Here is a 19,870-nt window from a genome sequence, read left to right on the forward strand (position 1 = left end):
AATGTCTTCATAACTTTCATCATTTAACTTGGTGTTCAGTGTATGAACACAGGTAAAATGATGCTTTATTTTGTTACTGTTTTTGCTTCTAATTTCAATCTCAGGTGGCCTTAAAATTTTGGTTGACTGGCCAGGTGTGGTAGCTCATGCCACACCTGTAATCCCAGCACTTTGGGAGGCCAAGGCAGGTGGATCACTTTAAGTCAGGAGTTTGACACCAGCCTGGCCAACATGGTGAAATCCCATCTCTACTAAAAATACAAAAATTAGCTGGCCATGGTGGCAGGTGCCTGTAATCCCAGCTACCTGGGAGGCTGAGGCAGGAGAACCACTTGATCCTAGGAGATGGAGGTTTCTGTGAGCTGAGATCACGCCACCGCGCTCTGGCCTGGGTGACAGACGGAGACTCCATCTCAAAAAAAGAAAAAAAAAGAAGAAAGAAAATCGGTTGACCAGTACTAACATAGCATAAACTAATGCATGTTTTAGTGGGATTTTTATTTTTTGAGATGGAGTCTTGCTCTGTTGCCCTGGTTGGAGTGCAGTGGCGCAATCTCTGCTCACTGCAAACTCTGCCTCCCAGGTTCAAGTGATTCTCCTGGCTCAGCCTCTGGAGTAGCTGGGACTACAGGTGCCCGCCATACCCGGCTAATTTTTTTGTGTTTTTGTAGAAACGGGGTTTCACCATATTGGCCAGGCTGGTCTTGAACTCCTGACTTTGTGATCCGCCCACCTTGACCTATCAAAGTGCTAGGATTGACAGGCGTGAGCCACCATACCCTGCCAGATCAGTTTTGACAAATGCATATGTTGGTGTAACCTACATCCTTATTGAGATAAGGACTATTTGATTTTTTCTTTGTATGCGCACACTGCTCGTCCTTGGTAAGTTCTAATCTGTGACAGTGTTAGTTTTATTTTATTTACTTATTTTTTAAGTCTGTCTTTTGGATTACAGCTAAGCATTATTTTTCTTCCCATTCCCCAGTTAAGCATTATTTTGATGTTGGTTTTACTATAGATTAATAGTCTGTTTATCACCATGAGGTACACTGTAGGATTTATCTGACAAAATTATCAGATGGTGGTTGTGTTGCAGGTGATGGTAGTGAGTATGGTATTCAGTGATCATTGATATCTTTACCTTGCTGTCCTTCGAAGAACTAGAATACTGCCTTTTTCTTGTCAGTGTGAGCAGTGGGGCATGTTACGGCCTTTTAATGGGGATTTTGAAAGTGCTGTACAAAAAGGTTTAGCTGAAGAGAGTACATTTCGATCCTCAACATAAACGGAAATGGAAAGAGCATTGTATTATGAGTCAGGGTTCTGCCTGTGATGCCGTCTAGCTTTGAACCTATTATAGGATGAATTATATAATTTGTAAAGTCAGGTTTTACTTATAAAAGGGTTTTCGAAAGCCCAACAAGGCCTTAAGAGTTTTTTAATGCATAACATAAATTGATGGAAACAGTAGGACAAAAGATGCCTCTTGTTCTCTGATATAATGATTTGTTCTAACTTTAAGGTATAATTGCCTTTTAGTTATTCGTAATGTTGATAAGTACTTTTGAAATAAGGGAATAATTGGTTGAATTCAGTGTGGCTAAACATTCTTTTTTCCCTCTGCATACAACAAAAAGAGTCCAATATTATTCAGGCATTGCATATGGTCTCATTTAATCATTACACCTATCTTGTAAGTTGATGTTTCATATAAAGTATGTGAGTCAAAGTGGTTAATCTGCCTAAAGTCACGCAGCTAATGTGTGATTTGTACAGGTCGTGCTGCATCTTTCAACTCTACCAGTGGTTCTCAAATTTTGCTGCAAATGGAATCAAATGGCAAACTTAAAAAAAAAAAAAAGATCCCTAACCACAAGTATTTTGATTTAATTAAATTGGGATATGATGTAGGTGTCATGATTTTTAAAAACTCTCCAGGTGATTTTTATATGCAACAATAATTGTTATTAATCCCCAAAATACAAAAATTAATAACAATTAATACTTTTTACTTTGCTACTCACACCCATCAACCCCCATCTTTTCCTAGAGCTACAACCTAATAAGGCTGTACTCTTTTCTCTCTCTCTTTTTTTTTTTTTTTTTAAAGAGTTGGGTTCTTGCTAGGCCACCTAGGCCTGGAGTACAGTGGCTCAATCATAGTTTACTGCAGCCTTGAACTCCTGGGCTCCAGTGATCGTCCTCTCTCAGCCTTCTAAGTAGCTGAGACTACAGGCATACACCACTACACTTGGCTAATTTTTATTTTTATTTTTTAGAAACAGAGTCTCATTGTGTTGCCCAGGCTGTAAGGCTGTGTTCTTAATTTATATACTTCCTCCTAGAATTAGGAGGTTAATTCAGGAAATCCTGTAATAGGCATCATGATACTGGAAAGTACACTATAATCCCATGTAATCAAATGCTTTGATTTCTGGAAAGTAATTTCAGATGCATTCCTACAAGAATACATTCTAGAAACTCCTTGAGGGAGAGAACTGTCTTACTCGTAGAGTTATCTTGTGTTTCTTATTGTGCTGAGTACAATAATGAAATTCTATTTTTATTATATAACTATATACATTTAATTTTTTTTTTTTTTTTTTTGAGACGGAGTTTTGCTCTTGTTGTCCAGGCTGGAGTGCGATGGCACAGTCTCAGCTCATTGCAACATCTGCCTCCTGGGTTGAAGTGATTCTCCTGCCTCAGCCTCCTGAGTAGCTGGGATTACGGGCATGCGCCACCACACCCAGCTAATTTCGTATTTTTAGTTGAGATGGGGTTTCTCCATGTTGGCCAGGCTGGTCTTGAACTCCCGGTCTCAAGTGATCCAGCTGCTTTGACCTCCCAAAGTGCTGGGATTACAGGTGTGAGCCACTGTGCCCAGCCATTCACTGTTTATTTAGGTTGAGTTTGGTTTTGTGTTTGGCTGTTTGCCCTTGATTGAATTATTACCACCAAGCTCTACTTAACAGAAATCCAAGTGTTCCCATTTTTGAACCTCCATAATATTATTTTTTATTTCTCTTAGAGAAGGGAGTGTTGTTAGCTTCTACTCTTCATATGAGAGCTCTGATAGTTTGAGACTGTCTTGGTGAATTTAACATACAACACCTTGTACAGTACCTTGTAGAGAACAAGCATTTCTTTCATTCAGTTGACATTCACATGAGGGTACCTACCTTGTGCCAGACACAGTGTAAGAAACTGGGCAGCCGGGTGCGGTGGCTCACGCCTGTAACCCCAGCACTTTGGGAGGCCAAGGCGGGCGGATCACCTGAGGTGGGGAGTTCAAGACCAGCCTGACCAACATGGAGAAACCCCATCTCTACTAAAAATACAAAATTAGCTGAGCGTGGTGGCATGTGCCTTTAATCTCAGCTACTAGGGAGGCTGAGGCGGGAGAATCGCCCGAACCTGGGAGGCAGAGGTTGCGCGGTGAGCCGGGATTGCGCCATTGCACTCCAGCCTGGGCTGTAAGAGTGAAACTCTGTCTCAAAAAAAAAAAAAAAAAACAACTGAGCACACTTCATTGAACAGACAATGATTTTGTGAGGCTTGCATTCTTTTTGAGCATCTGCTGTGAGCCTGGCATATAATTGTGAATTTGTCTCCTCCTAAAAATTAGGAGGAAAGGTGTCTAAATCTCAAAGTATGTGAGGACATGAATGTTTACTTAAAAGGGTAGCATATTGAGATGAGCCTCAAACAGTACTCTGAAACATTTGGAGATTGCCTTGGTTAGTTGCAACAGTAGGACCGTTAAGACTCTATTCGTGTGAATCCTGATAAGTCAGCATTTTTCAAACCTCAGCTGTGTATAAATAATTACCACCTACAGAGTTTGTAAAAAATGCAGGTTACACTGCACTACCAACAGATTTTTGTTTGACCAATTCTGGAGTGGAGACCAAGAGTTGTTTTTTTTGTTTCTTTGTTTTTTATTTGTTTTTATATAATTACCACAAGGAATTTCTACTAAAGACCAGAGAACCACACTGAGAAATTCTGTGCTGAGATTTTTGGCACTTCATTGTATCAAGCTGTTGAAGGTATTTAGTGAATTTTGCTGAGTGCTGTGGCTGTTGTAGGAAATGGTGTTGTCTTGGTTGCTGGCCAACTGTTTTTTGTTTGTTTTTCCCTAGAGACGGAGTCTCACTCTGTTCCTCAGGCTTGGAGTGCAGTGGCGCGATCTCGGCTCACTGCAGCCTCTGCCTGCTGGGTTCAAGCGATTCTCCTGCCTCAGCTCCCTGAGTAGCTGGAATTACAGGTACCCGCCACTGCACCCGGCTAATTTTTGTACTCTGAATAAAGATGGGATTTCACCATGTTGGCCAGGGTGGTCTCAAACTCCCGACCTCAAGTGATCCACCTGCCTCAGCCTCCCAAAGTGCTGAGATTACAGGCGTGAGCCACTGCGCCTGGCCGGGCAACTGCTTTTTGTAATAAGAATAATAATCCCTTCTTCTCCATTTTCATTTTCCCCTTTGCTGTGTGTTATGTTTCCAGCCCAGACCTTGTGTTGTTTCTTTTGTATTTGCTACTTAAAACAAACATTATATCAAACTTTGGAATGTTCATTTTTTTCTTTTTGTATTCATTTTCTCCACTAATGTAGATAATTTAGTTTTGCCTTTTTGTATAGTTTTCATCTACAGTTTCTTATCTAAAATACTTAGCTCTATCCATTTAAAGAGGATTTGCTAAGCAAATTAATTAATAAAAAGTAGGGGGAAGTGTTCCCTTCATCCAGTTATTTGTTCTCTTAGTATCTTCATACAGAAAACACTATCTGTAATACAAGTGCTAACTTACAGTGCAAAAATTACCCTAAAGAAAACCATTTGAGGCTGGGCACGGTGGCTCACTATTGTAATCCCAGCACTTTGGGAGGCCGAGGCCGGCAGATCACCTGAGGTTGGTTGTTCGAGACCAGTCTGACCAACATGGAGAAACCCCATATCTACTAAAAATACAAAATCAATTAGGTGTGGTGGTGCATGCCTGTAATACCAGCTAGTTGGGAGGCTGAGGCAGGAGAATCACTTGAACCTAGGAGGCAGAGGTTGTGGTGAGCCGAGATCACGCCATTGTATTCCAGTCTGGGCAATGAGAGCAAAACTCCGTCTCAAAAAACAAACAAACAAACAAAAAAAACCATTTGGTGGCCGGGCATGGTGGCTCACCCCTATAATCTCAGCACTTTGGGAGGCTGAGGCAGGTGGATCACTTGAAGTCAGGAGTTCAAGACCAGCCCGCCCAACATGGCAAAACCCTGTCTCTACTCAAAACACACAGAAAAATTAGCTGAGTGTGGCAGCATGTGCCTGTAATCCCAGCTACTCAGGAGGCGGAGGAGGGAGAATCACCTGAACCTCGGAGGCAGAGGTTGCATTGAGCCAAGATTATGCCAGTGCATTCCAGTCTGGGCAACAGAGTTACACTCCATTTCAAAGCAAAAACAAAGAAACAAAAAGAAAGCCATTTGGTCTCTTAACAGTGTATTAGGGAATATTTTGTAGGAGTATGTTTGATTTCTTTTTTTTTCTGAAACTTTCTAATGTACATGTTACCCCTTTTTGAGGAGTGGAGGTAAGTCACTTGAGCCTTAAGAATTTGAGGTTTGAATTAGGGAGTTAGGAAGGGGTGCCAATTTTAATATTTTACAAGTATGGTGGATGATAATGGCTTTGGACATGTTGAAATTAAGGTGAATGGCGTATCCTGTGTTTTACCTCTTGTGTAGTTAAGTTAGCAGCAAATACAGAACTGAGCCTAGGCCAGGGAATTGGGACTGGGGTTAGATCTAAGCAAGATCAGCATATAAGTGATAGTGGAGAAAGTAAATTGAGAGGTGAGGACTCAGGAGAAGAAATTTGGAATTAATACAGCAGGAGGAGAGTCAGGATAATGGGCTGTTGAAGTTAAAGAAAGTAAGTTTTTAGGAGGAGATAATTTGTATCCAAGAAGTAGGAAAGAAATGAGACTTAAAGGGTTTGGGATTTGGCTGTGTTAGAGCTCCGTACACAACAGGTGCTCGGTAAAGTAACTTGTCTCAATGGTAGGGTCTGAGGATAATCTGAAGAGGGAGTAAGTATATAGAATTGAAAGGATAAGCAGAGGCCATATTTAGGAATTTTTTAATGTATGAAACTCTTGCTTTTTTTGTAAGTAAAGGGCCTTTTTTTGGGGGGGCAGGGGGAGACATGGTCTCACTGTCACCCAAGATGGAGTGCAGTGGCTAGCCTTAACCTCCTAGGCTCAAGTGATCCTCCTGCCTCAGCCTCGTGGGAACTACAGGCACATGCCACCACCCCTGGCTAATTTTTTGTTTTTTATAGAGAGACCGGGATCTGTCTTTGTTGGCCTAGGCTAATCTCCAGGCTCCTGAGCTCCAGTGATCCTCCCACCTTGACCTCCAGAAGTGTTGGGATTACATGTGTGAGCTATCGCATGGCTCCTTTAGTTTTTATAACAGAGCAATGACACAGTAAAACCGTAGAGGGGTAACTGGAACTAGGAGAATATTTAATAAGCTAATACAATAATACAGGCATCTTTCAAAATTTAGCCCCGGTGCTAACATTTCTAGGTAGCTACCTTCTTTTTTTTTTTTTTTTTTTGAGTCAGAGTCTCGCTGTCTGGCCAGGCTGGAGTGCAATGGCACTATCTCAGCTCACTGCAACCCCCACCTCCCAGGTTTAAGTAATTCTCCTGCCTCAGCCTCCAGAGAGTAGCTGGGACTACAGGCGCATGCCACCATGCCCAGCTAATTTTTGTATTTTTAACAGAGACGGGATTTCACCGTGTTGGCCAGGATGGTCTCAATCTCTTGACCTTGTGATCTGCCTGCCTTGGCCTCCCAAAGTGCTGGGATTACAGGCCTGAGCCACCATACCGGACCAGAAGCCTTCTTTTTTTATCTTGTGAATAAATTGCTTCTTCTTGTATTTTGTATTTATGGTCGCCTTTATATTGCACTTGTCATTTACCAGTTCTTCAACAGCTTTATTGATATAATTTACCCACATAAAGGTTAACCTAGCCAGGCGCGGTGGCTCAAGCCAGTAATCCCAGCACTTTGGGAGGCCGAGACAGGCGGATCACGAGGTCAGGAGATCGAGATCTGGCTCGATCCTGGCTAACCTGGTGAAACCCCGTCTCTACTAAAAAAATACAAAAAACTAGCTGGGCGAGGTGGCGGGCACCTATAGTCCCAGCTACTCGGGAGGCTGAGGCAGGAGAATGGCATGAACCCGAAAGGCAGAGCTTGCAGTGAGCTGAGATCCGGCCACTGCACTCCAGTTTGGGCAACAGAGCGAGACTCCGTCTCAAAAAAAAAAAAAGGTTAACCTATTTAGGGTGTACAGTTTGTTTCTTAGTATATGTACAAAGTTGTACAACCACTACCATAATTCAAATTTAGAATATTTTCCTCATCCCAAAAAGAAATCTTGAACCCATTGTCAGTCACTCCGTTTCCCATCAGCCCTAGGCAACTACTAATCTACTTTTATATATTTGCCTATTAGAAAACTTTTGATCAAGCTTTTGTAATTTGTATTATGAAGACTATAAATACATTTTCCACTTCCCGGTGAAAAAGTGTATTTTAACATTGGTACCTCCCTGGACCTTCCAGTTCTTCACATGCTGGCCCTCAATACCATCACTATCAATGTGGGAGCAGTGATGACAAGAGCTGACAAAAGTTAGGTCATCTGTGAATTTTTTTTTTTTTTTTTTTTTTTGCAACTACATCCTAGCTCAGTTATTTGTGATCTTTGAAATAACACGGTGTTATGGGGAAAATAACTATGTTAATGGGAACCAAGAAAAAATGAGAGTAAGATGCAAATATAAACCAGGTTTTCAAAAAATTACCTGAAGAAGAAAATAAGGTCATCTTACACACTGTACCAACCTAAGATGTCACTTAGTTTTTTGTGAGCACCAGACTTCAGCCTGATGCTGATCCTCCCCTTTACCTGGCTCTCTTCCATCTATCCTTTAAGAATCAACCTTACTTCTTCAGAGAAACTTTCCCTGATGCCTCCCTTAAAAAAATAGATTGGATCCCCATAACTTGTGCCCCCACAATAGCACTCTTCTCTCCTTCATCATGGTATTTATCCCCCTTCCCCACTATAAGCCACGAAACCAGCAATTATTTAGTTTTGTCTAGTTAGCTACTCTAAATATTGAATGGATAAGTGAATAGTAGCTTTGATAGTGAACAGTGATAAAGTTTTTTGTTTTGTGTTTTTATAATTTTTGGAGTTAAGGAACATCTGCATAACTTTGAAGGCAAAGGGCAAGGAACAAAGGTGGAGAATATGAAAATGTACCATAATTCAAGCATCTTAGGGGTAATGTTGTAAGCAAAGGATTAGTAGTAACAAGGCGGCAAGAAGAGAGAAAACAAATCTTCTTAGTTGCCTACGTTATTGCTGAGCAAAACATACATGATTTTCAAATATTAGATCTTATTCTATGGGCTGTTTATCTCAAAAGTTGGTTTGGAACAGGGGCTCTTAACCTGGTTCATAACCATATCCACCCCCCATGAGATCTGTGTATTTAGACAGGTAAGGAAATTTACATTTTCATTTTCATGAGCCTCTCACTCAAATCTAGTATTTATTTTTGATTTTAAGTGTAAGTAGGAAACCTCATGAGTTTTAGCAGAACCTTTGACTTTGTCACCAATATAAATCACTGATTTTGGGGTGGGGGTGGACGGAGTTTTGCTCTTATTGCCCAGGCTGGAGTGCAATGGCATGATCTTGGCTCGCTGCAACTCCCACCTCCCAGGTTCAAGTGATTCTCCTTAGCCTCCCAAATAGCTGGGATTATAGGTGCCCACTGCCATGCCCGGCTAATATTTACATTTTTAATAGAGATGGGGTTTCACCATGTTGGCCAGGCTGGTCTCAAACTCCTGACCTCAGGTGATCCGTCTACCTCAGCCTCCCAAAGTGCTGCAATTACAGGTGTGAGCCACTGCAGCCAGCTAGAAATCGCAGATTTTTTTTTTTTTTTTAAAGACTGTCTCGCTCTGTCGTCCAGGCTGGAGTGCAATGGCATGATCTCAGCGTGAGCCACCACGCCCGGCTGAAATCACAGATATTTTTATATCACATTATTGTTGCAGGTATCTTAAAATATGGTTTACATTCATTACTACATCAAAATTAGAGCATTTGTTAGACCTGCTCCTATATTTAATGCATTAATAAGGAGAGTGTGGGGCTGGGCACCGTGGCTAACACCAGTAATTCCAGCATTTTAGGAGGCCAAGGTGGGCAGATCACATGAGACCAGTAGTTCGAGATTAGCCTGGCCAACATGGTGAAACCCTGTCTCTACTAAAAATACAAAAATCAGCCAGAAGTGGTGGCATATGCCTGTAATCCCAGCAGGTGGATGCGGCATGAGAATCTCTTGAACCTGGAAGGCAGAGATCGTAGTGAACCATTGTACTCCAGCCTGGGTGACACAGCGAGATCCTGTCTCAAAAAATAATAATGAGAGCGTGTATGTTACTATATCCCAAATTGCTTTTTTTTGCTTTTTTGAGACGGGGTCTTGCTATGTTGCCCAAACTGGAGTGCAGTGGTGCAAGTTCGGCTCACTGCAATCTGCAATCTCTGCCTCCTGAGTAGCTGGGATTACAGGCCCCTGCCAGCATGTGCGGCTAATTTTTTTTTTTTTTTTTTAGTAGAGACAGGGTTTTGCCATGTTGGCTAGGCTGGTCTTGAGCTCCTGACCTCAAGTGATCCTCCCACCTTGGCCTCCCAGAGTGCTGGGATTACAGGCTTGAGCCACTGAACCTGGCTCAAAATTGATTTTCTTTTTCTTTTTTTTTTGTTTTTGGTTTTTTTTTTATTATTATTTATTTTTATTTTTTTGAGACAGAGTTTTGTTCTTGTTGCCCAGGCTGGAGTGCACTGGTGTGATCTTGGCTCACTGCAGCCTCCGCCTCCTGGGTTCAAGCGATTCTCCTGCCTCAGCCTTCCAAGTTACTGGATTACAGGAATGCTAATTTTGTATTTTATTAGAGATAGGATTTCTCCATGTTTATCAGGCTGGTCTCAATTTCCCAACCTCAGGTGATCCACCCGCCTTGGCCTCCCAAAGTGCTGGGATTACAGGCATGAGCCACCGTGCCTGGCCCCAAAATTGATTTTTTAGAAGTAATTTTATGCTAGTTCAATTTTGCTATAATTTATTTTCTTTATGATGCCTTGTATTTTATGTATTTAAAACATTATGCTGAGAAGAGATGTATGGTGAGAAGAAGTATCTGTGGTTTTGAGAATATATCTGTATATAATGAATGGCAAATAGCTGTTAAGAATGGCATACACAAATATGAGTGTATAGGAAAAATAAAAGGATTTTAGAGAAAAGGGAACAGAGTAGCTGGAACTTTTTTTTTTTTTTTTGGTTTGTTTGGTTTTTCTTTTTTTGAAACGGAGTCTTGCTTTGTCATCCAGGCTGGAGTGCAATGGTGAGATCTCAGTTCATGGCAACCTCTGCTGCCTGGGTTCAAGCAATTCTCCTGTCTCAGTCTCCTGAGTAGCTGGTACTATAGGTGCCCACCACCATGCCCGGTTAATTTTTGTATTTTTAGTAGAAACCGGGTTTCACCATATTGGTCAGACTGGTCACGAACTCCTGACCTCATGATCCGCCGGCCTCAGCTTCCCAAAGTGCTAGGATTACAGGCGTGAGCCACCGCCCTCGGCCTGAGTAGCTGGAACTGTTAGCAATAGTATCCTAAAGAGACAATTTGAGCTAGTTCTTACAGTTCAGCAAGATCTTGCTAGGCCACATTCCTTTTCTGCTCCCATAAAAAGGAGCATAAAGGTTGGATGATGATGGGTTGGCAAGTGACTAAGTTTGAGAGACAGTATCTTCAGGATATCTTATAGGTGCTGTTAAAATTGGATATATTAGGCCGGGCGCGGTGGCTCAAGCCTGTAATCCCAGCACTTTGGGAGGCCGAGACGGGCGGATCACGAGGTCAGGAGATCGAGACCATCCTGGCTAACACAGTGAAACCCCGTCTCTACTAAAAATACAAAAAAACTAGCCGGGCGAGGTGGTGGCGCCTGTAGTCCCAGCTACTCGGGAGGCTGAGGCAGGAGAATGGCATAAACCCGGGAGGCGGAGCTTGCAGTGAGCTGAGATACGGCCACTGCACTCCAGCCTCGGTGACAGAGTGAGACTGTCTCAAAAAAAAAAAAAAAAAAAATTGGATATATTATAGCTCTGATTCAGTGTTGATACTTTTTAATTGTTCACTGAAGACTCTGACATTAATAACCGAAAGATTGGAAAATGACTTTTTACTTCTATAATTATTTGGCTTATTTGAATTAGGGATAAATAGATGCTTCCTGATGACTTAACTTTGAGTGCAGGGAGTGTTTCTGCATTTCTTGTTTTGTTTTCCTTATCTGCCAAATCAGGCATTCCCTAGACTGTTACAGCTTCTAATATGAGTTTTCATTATTTTACTCAGCAAATGTTTTGAGTATTTCTTGTGTATCCTGGGAATACAGGATTGTGAACAAGACAGATATAATGACTACCCCTAATTAAGTTGATAGTCTGAAGGGGAAGATTAAATTTTTTTTTACTGTTATTTTTGTCCTAGTCATGGTGATGGAGCTAACATATATTTGGGTACTTTAAAGTGCATATTACATTAATCACACTGATTTATTCTGGAATATTCTAGGTTTCATAGTAATACTTAAATTTATTTTTATATGAAAAATATGTATTTTTTTTTCCTCAAATACTCCCATTTTCATGAAGAGATTTTTCAGAAAAAGTAAACCCCTAGCTTGAAATCTCCGGCTATAGTATAACAAACACTTCCTAACTGGTAACCATGTCATTGTCATTCCTTCGCCTACTCCTCCATTTCCATATTGTATACTGATGCCAAGGCTAATAAATACTGATTTTTAATTACATCTCAGCCACAAACTGTAGTAATAGTTCTCCCAGTTATTTACAGCATGTAAAGCTCATAAGCCTTGCACTGAAGAACCTATACTACAGCTCCTATGTATCTGCGACCTTGACTCTTCCCTTTATGACAGCCCATGCTCCAAAATGATTTGCCCCTGCCTGGTAAGCCCTCTTCTGCCTTGTTTATCAAAACACTGTTCATCCTTCAGGATCTGACTGGTAGCAGACTATTTTCCTAATACATCTTTAGACAGATTTAGTTCTCATTGATCTTTTGTGTGAATTGTGTTAGCATTTTTTGTCAGTCTCATTGACTTTTGCATGTATTGTCTTACATTTGTGCTTTTTGTGTATGTCTTAATTTTTAAATTGGATTTAATTTGGATATGCATTTAGAGGAAAGGGCATAAGAGCAGAGAGAGAGACCTTGTCTTCTCTTGGCATCATCTTCAGACCTTAGATACTTTTATTATGCTGTAAGGAAGTAATGATGGTTGTATAAATTATGAACTCATTCTTCAGCCTACTTTTAGGTAACACTGAAGTCTAAAGGTATAGATTTGAAACAAATGGAAAATGAGATCGCTGAACATTTTGTCTTTTTAAAATTGTTATTATTTTTACTTTCACCCATTAAATTACTTGATTTTTTTAAAATGTTTTGTGACTATTAGGAAAAATAAAGTCCAAATCAATTGGAGTACTTTTTTTAGTCTCATAAATACCTGAGTACCTGCAATATGCACATAACTTTACCACTGTATGCTTAGTAGCAACACATCTTGTACTTAAAAATGTCTAAAGGTAAGACCTGTGGTTTCTAGTTTGAAGGCCTAGAAAGTAGACAATAAGAGTGAGGTTTTTGTGTTGGTGTTTGAGACTATAAACTTAAATGGCCTCAGAGAATCAGGTTAGTGCTTTTTCATTACTCAGGTTCTGTGAAAAGACTATTCAAATAAAAATAAAGCTGTAAGCTCTATCCTACCAGGTATAGAGACAAACACCAAAGTAACAGTAGATGAATATTGTCAAGGGGTTAAGACTGTGGATACAAGCAATAGTTAATGGCTTTGGGAATTCTAGGAAATAGGAGACCAATGTGGGATCATGACATAAGGAAGGTTTCTTTGGCATCTGGGTTTTAAGGTTGGGACTGAAGGTAGAGAAAAGCTCTCAGAATAGACGTGGGAAGCATGGAGGTGAAGGTAGAAACTAAGAATAAGTAAGATTGGAATAAGCAGAACACCACTTCTTATTCTGAATCTGTGTGTGATAATGTCTGAATGAGTTAGTCCAGATGGAAAAGCACAGATGGAGGGTGTGACGTGCTAGCTTTAGAGAATTAAGTTATATATTTCTTGAGACCAAAGGAAGTGTGAAAGATGCAAACACCTGTCTCTTAGCTTTAAGGAGTTATAGTACCAGTCCATAGAAAAGAAAGTCCTAGTTGTTTTAGAACTGCATGGTTGCTCCACAAGGAAAAATGCCTTTGAAATGCTTTTTTTTTTTTTAGCTATTTTCAATGAAGTATTTAATCCTCCTGACTTTGAGAATAGTGAATATGTCTTGTGTTGATAAATTTAAGCAAGGGTTAAGAGTGTGCAATAATGTGTGTTTTAAATGTGCTTCTCAATTCATCTAATTCTTCCCAGTTTCTAATTATTAAGGGAGTTCGAGGCTTACATGCAGGTGATTTTGTTAGAGGCTTGCTTTGCAGATGATTTCTTTATGAAATCATGTTAATTGCATGAAAATATAAAGTCTGAATTTGTGCCTTTTACATTACAGGTTTGTGTTTGGGCTTAGATGGATGGTTATAACATTTGCTTATTTTTTGTAGTTTTACATCTGAGCCATCAGTGGAAACCTGTCTAGAGCTGAGACATGGTCTTATAAATAAGAGTTGATTTATGCCTTCCCTTTTGCCTATTTGACTTTTTGTGCCTTTTTACTTCCTTAGCTCTTTCTGGATATGGTGTTCTCTTTTTCTTAAAAGCCTAGATCAATTTAGGTTTCTATTAAACAAGTGTTGAATGTTTATAATGGTAGGTTTGTGACAGCTCTCTAGTCCAGATTTGCCTATCACGTAAAAAGGAAGAGGGAAAATAACAGAAGAAAATAAAATGAGGAAAAGAGAAAGGAGAACACAGCTTATTTGCTTTATCACTTACCTTTTAATACTGTTACTTATGTATTACCCAAAGCATCACTGTGAGCTTCTTTCAAGTAAATGTTTTCAGCGAATGTGAAGGGTGTTGAATTCCCATAGGGAGAATAAAGAGTGGAAGAGGGAAAATAACAGCAGCTTTAGTACACTGTTTTAAGCAATATGGACAAAACTGTCTCTTCTGGCTGGGTGCAGTGGCTCACACCTGTAATCCCAGCACTTTGGGAGGCCGAGAGGTGGATCACCTGGGGTCAGGAGTTCAAGACCAGCCTGGCCAACAATGTGAAACCCTGTCTCTACTAAAAATACAAAAAATAGCTGGGTGTGGTGGCAGGTGCCTATAATCCCAGCTGCTTGGGAGGCAGAGGTTGCAGTGAGCCAAGATCGCACCACTGCACTCCAGCCTGGGGGACAGAGCGAGAAACTCTCAAAAAAAAAAAAAAAAAAACTGGCTCTTTTGCTATCACGTTCACACATTTGTTTCCTAGCTAGTGGGCAAGGCCTCTAGAAGGTTAAGCAGACACTCTTCCCTTACTGGATTATCTTTTTCTGCAAAGAGGATGTGGAAATGGATTTGATTTTTGTGTGCTTGACAGTTATCCACATGTCAGGTTTGGGAAGTAGTTCTCAAGAACAACTGAAACAAAAGTCGTAGGAAGGAACTGAACTTTTTGGCTTATAATCCTCTTAGGATCGCTTACTCTCAACATAAGATTCCAGGGAGCATATTTATTATACCTGACTATGAGACCTATCTGAATAGGTCTGAAATTAAAACTATTTGATTTGAGGCTTCCCCTCTGCCCTTTCTCAGGTGCTAAGCCTGAAATTTCTGTAGTTTTGGTAGATGCCATCAAGGGTTAATGGGTGCCCAGGACCACTAATTAGAATAGACTATTTTCTTAAAGAAGAAACACAAGAGTAGCACATCTGTATAGTTATCATTGCATTTTCTAAAAAAATATTATTAAAAGATTAAATCCTCATACTCTAGTTTTAATATTGATTTTCTTGAATCATTGGCATTTATCAGCAAAGCAAGAAATGGCACTAAACAGTTTCCTACTTGACTGATACTTGTTATAATTTTGACACAGATTTTAGTTTATTTAAAAAGCTGGTGAGGTACAGTGGTTCAACCTGTAATACCAGTGCTTTGGGAGGCTGAGGCAGGAGGATCTCTTGAGCCCAGAAGTTACAGACTAGCCTGGGCAACATAGGGGGACTCTGCCTTTACATGAAATTTAAAAGACCCTGCCTCTACCAAAAACGTTTTAAAAATTTAGCTGGGCATGATGGCATGTCTATCGTCCCAGCTACTTGGGAAGCTGAAATAGGAGGATTGCTTGAAATCAGAAGGTCAAAGGCTGCAGTGAGTTGTGATTGCGCCACTGCACCCCAGCCTGGCAACAGAGCGAGACCCTGTCTAAAAATAAATGAATAAATAGATAAATAAGGAGGAAGGAAGGAAAAGAAAGAAAAGCCTGTTCTCCCCTTTTGAATATTTTTAAAACATAAGCTTTCCAGATATGGTAAATTTTGGTGCTGGTTCTTTTCAGAGTTAACAAAAAAATGACTCCAGTTTAAGCTTTAAAATAACTTTTTAAACAAAATTTTAAGTATTACCCAATTTTCCTAGCAGAATTTGATATCTAGAAAAGTTTGAAAGAAAAATGATAGTGCTTCTTTTAAGGAAAGTACTATTACCAGAATCATAGGCATCAAAATTTGAAATAATTTATTGCAGTGATTTTCAGTCCTTGGGATAAATGAAATTGGCAATTGATACTTCTTGAGTTATTAGGGACACATTGTATACAGTAATGCAGCCCAGGATAATTAAAACATGATTCCAGTTAAAAGCAAATAAATGTCATTGCTTTGTTATACAGGTTATTTTCTGTGATCTGAAACTAAGCAAAAATATGACTCCCTTTTGAATAAGTAGTTATTGATTAAATGCAGTTTGGTAGGAACTGGGATGGGAGTTCAGATAAAAGGAATCTTTGCTTTCTGAAACATTTTGGAATGACTGATAGAGTCATCTTCATTTCTTCTGTTACAAAGTAAATTCAGATGAGATTAAGGAATTTGCTAAAGGCCACAGGAATCAGTGGCCAGTGGGTATAAAATCCAGCTGCCCTGCTAACAGGAGATTTTAAGGCTACTATGCATTTCCTATCTATATAGGAGAAGAGTTGCATGACAGGGAAAAAAAAGTCTCATTACCCTTGTTTTGTCTTGGGCCTTGTAGTTAATTAGTGAGTTCGTCTCCCGAGTAGGGGAACAGTCGCCTTAAATAATACCTAGTCAGAGAAAGAAAACTATCTTATTCTTAGGGTTGATGATATTAAGTGATAACTTTTTGTAATACCCTCTCTTCTCCTTTTGTTTCGTTAGGTGGTATGGTCAGGAAAAAGACTACAATGTACTAGTCATGGATCTTCTGGGACCTAGCCTCGAAGACCTCTTCAATTTCTGTTCAAGAAGGTTCACAATGAAAACTGTACTTATGTTAGCTGACCAGGTATGTGAAATTTTGATTAGAATATAAACTGAGAATAGTACTGTTGACTGGAATTTCATTATATGTAAATCAGAGTATTAAAATCCTGTGCATCACTATTTAACCTTAGCATAGGCAGAAAAAAAAAAATAATGTAATTTGTAGATATTTTCCTATGGGAATAAGACAAAAACTGGAATTATCTTGGTTTCTTACTCATCTATAGTCTAGTAGTTTTCAGTCTGCTCCTTCAGATGAAGTTTTAGTGTCAAATATAGCAGGTTATTGTAAGATTTTGTTTGAAGAAAGAGTTTAGAGTATATGTATGCATGTAATTGTAGATAAATGTATATTGACATTTTGGTTAAATTAAGCAAAATTTAATATTATGTATTATGTGTGGGACTCTTAGAAAAGCTATGTTTTTGAGGATAAAAAGGTCCTGAAGTAATTTAAGGAATAATTTTTTTTTTTTTTTTTTGAGACGGAGTCTCGCTCTATCGCCCAGGCTGGAGTGCAGTGGCCGGATCTCAGCTCACTGCAAGCTCTGCCTCCCGGGTTCCCGCTATTCTCCTGCCTCAGCCTCCGGAGTAGCTGGGACTACAGGCGCCCGCCACCTCGCCCGGCTAGTTTTTTGTATTTTTAGTAGAGACGGGGTTTCACGGTGTTAGCCAGGATGGAGGAATAATTTTTTAACCAAGTAGATGCTGCTTGTTGTAATGGATTCTCAACCATTTGTATTACTTAAGACCTAGGAAATTTTGAAGATGTCATGAATTAGATTGATGCATTGGCTATAGGTTAGATTAAATGGTTTTTACAGCCAAAGTTTGGATATTTTGATCTTAAGAAATGAGAAAGATAGAATAAGGAACAAACCTTAAGGGAAAAGATAATACATTAAGATAATAATTGGTAAATATCAAGAAATGTATAATTTTTTATTTTGATCAATATTTGTTGCCTTTAAGGGCAGGAAAATGTTGGAAGTGCTTCAAGTTAAACTCGGTGTGCTTATAAAAATACTATGAAGAGAATGACATTTAAAAATACAGATTGGATGTCATAAAGTATAATGAGATAAACAGAATTGGTATTTGAAGTGGAATTTTAGTAAGTTTGTAAATTCAGAAGGATGAAGAGAAGTAGGTTAATGGGCACAAAAATACAGTTAGGAGGAATAAGTTCTAGTATTACATAGTATAGTAGGGAACTTATAGTTAACAATAGCTTATCGTTTATTTCAAAAATAGCTAGAAGAGTAGAATTGTAATGTTCCCAACACAAAATATAAATGTTTGAAGTAATGAATATTCCAACTACCCTGATTTGATCATTACACATTGTATACATGCATCAAAATATCACACACACCCCATAAATGTATACAACTAGTATAGATCAATGACAAATAATTCAAAGGATTAGAAAGTAGTACCCATTTTATGTAATCAGCACCTGATACTCCCCAAGCTTCTTAACCTTAAAAGTACTGAGTGGCTCAAGCAAATGTGAGCAAATTGTGATATTTGTGGCACAAAACAAACTCAAGCATTAAAAGGTTAAAAGTGGCCTGGCATACTGGCTCTTGCCTGTAATCTGGCACTTTGGGAGACTGAGACAGGAGGATCTCTTGAGCCCAGGAGTTCCCAGGCTACAGTGATCTGTAGTAATGCCACTGCACTCCAGCCTGAGCGATAGAGCCAAGGCCCCATCTCTTTTAAGTTAACAGCCTTTAGTATCGGCCGGGCTTGGTGGCTCACGCCTATAGTCCCAGCACTTTGAGAGGCCAAGGCCGGTAGATCACCTGAGGTCAGGAGTTCGAGACCAGCCTGGCCAACATGGTGAAACCCATCTCTTCTAAAAGTACAAAAATTAGCTGAGCATGGTGGCTCACGCCTGTAATCCCAGCTACCCGGGAGGCTGAGGCATGAGAATCGCATGAACCCAGGAGGTGGAGATTGCAGTGAGCAAAGTTCGTGCCACTACACTCCAGCCTGGGGGATAGAACGAGACTCCATCTCCAAGGGGAAAAAAAAAAGCCTTTAATTTTTTTTGTTTTGTTTTGTGTTTTTTTGTTGTTGTTGAGATGGACTCTCGCTCTGTTGTCCAGGCTGGAGTGCAGTGGCGTGATCTCTGCTGAGTGCAGTGGCGTGATCTCTGCTCACTGCAAGCTCCTCCGCCTCCCGGGTTCACGCCATTCTCCTGCCTCAGCCTCCCTGGAAGCTGGGACTACAGGCGCCCGCCACCACGCCTGGCTAATTTTTTTGTATTTTTAGTAGAGACGGGGTTTCACCGTGTTTGTCAGGATGGTCTCAATCTCCTGACCTCATGATCCGCCCGTCTCGGCCTCCCAAAGTGCTGGGATTACAGGCGTGAGCCACCGCGCCCAGCCTAATATGTTTTAACTAGCATATATGAGTGAATCCTAATAAGAGTTATGGCTTATATTTTATTTGTTCAGTAACACGTAAGCATCCATACATTGAACATGTATTGAGATCCTACCACTGTACTTAGTGCTGGGGGTTGGGGTGGCAAAAATAAGAATTAGTCTCTTCCCTCTAGAAAGAAACTTAGAGTCTAACAAAGAAAGATGGAAAAATAAGATGTTCCATCCTTGTTGTAGAGTTGTAGAAGTCTCTGTTGGGTACACGGGTGACAAATGTGAAAAAATGTAATTCTGAAGAAGGGAGATACAAGAAAGCTTTCATTTGAGGTAGTTAACACCTAAGTCTTGCTCTGTAGATGATAGGTAACAGGTATAAGTTGTTTAAGCCAGAGATTACTGGTTTGGCTTCAGAAGACATTCGTCAAGGTAGAAGAGTACAATTTAGAATCTGTGTATTCATGATAATAAAAGCTCTGGGGAAAATGGGGACAAATAAAAAATAGAATCCTAACACATACTACTGGGAAGAGCAAGAGCATATGGACAAAAAGATAATGTTGGCAGTCTATGGATACAGAATCTATTTAAAAATACAACTTCTAAGTAAGTGTCTTATAGAAAAGATAGAGGTTGGGTGTGGTGGCTCATGCCAGCAATCCCAGCACTTTGGGAGGCTGAAGTGGGAGGATCACTTGAGCTCAGGAGTTCAAGACCAGCCTGGGCAACATAACGATACCCTACTTTCCACAAAAAATACAAAAAGTAGCTGGGCATGGTAATGTGCACGTTTGTAGTCCCAGCTTCTCAGGGGGCT

The 19,870-nt window shown here is 40.0% G+C and overlaps 1 protein-coding gene across 8 annotated transcripts in view; it reads left to right on the top strand.

The window, feature by feature from the left end:
- The window catches only part of CSNK1A1 (casein kinase 1 alpha 1), a 58,116-nt gene that overhangs the window by 10,000 nt on the left and 28,246 nt on the right, over nt 1-19,870 (top strand). For all 8 annotated transcript variants that reach the window (XR_002734688.3, XM_023226967.3, XM_023226968.3 and 5 more), the window contains exon 3: nt 16,559-16,685. Coding sequence is in view for 7 of the 8 variants with exons in the window: in XM_023226967.3 (XP_023082735.1) it covers nt 16,559-16,685 (127 nt within the window). In the remaining variant the exon portion in view is untranslated. The remainder of the gene's footprint in view (nt 1-16,558; nt 16,686-19,870) is intronic.

The sequence above is a fragment of the Piliocolobus tephrosceles genome, chromosome 4 (genome assembly GCF_002776525.5).
Source record: "Piliocolobus tephrosceles isolate RC106 chromosome 4, ASM277652v3, whole genome shotgun sequence".
In the NCBI taxonomy this organism is placed as follows: domain Eukaryota; kingdom Metazoa; phylum Chordata; class Mammalia; order Primates; family Cercopithecidae; genus Piliocolobus; species Piliocolobus tephrosceles.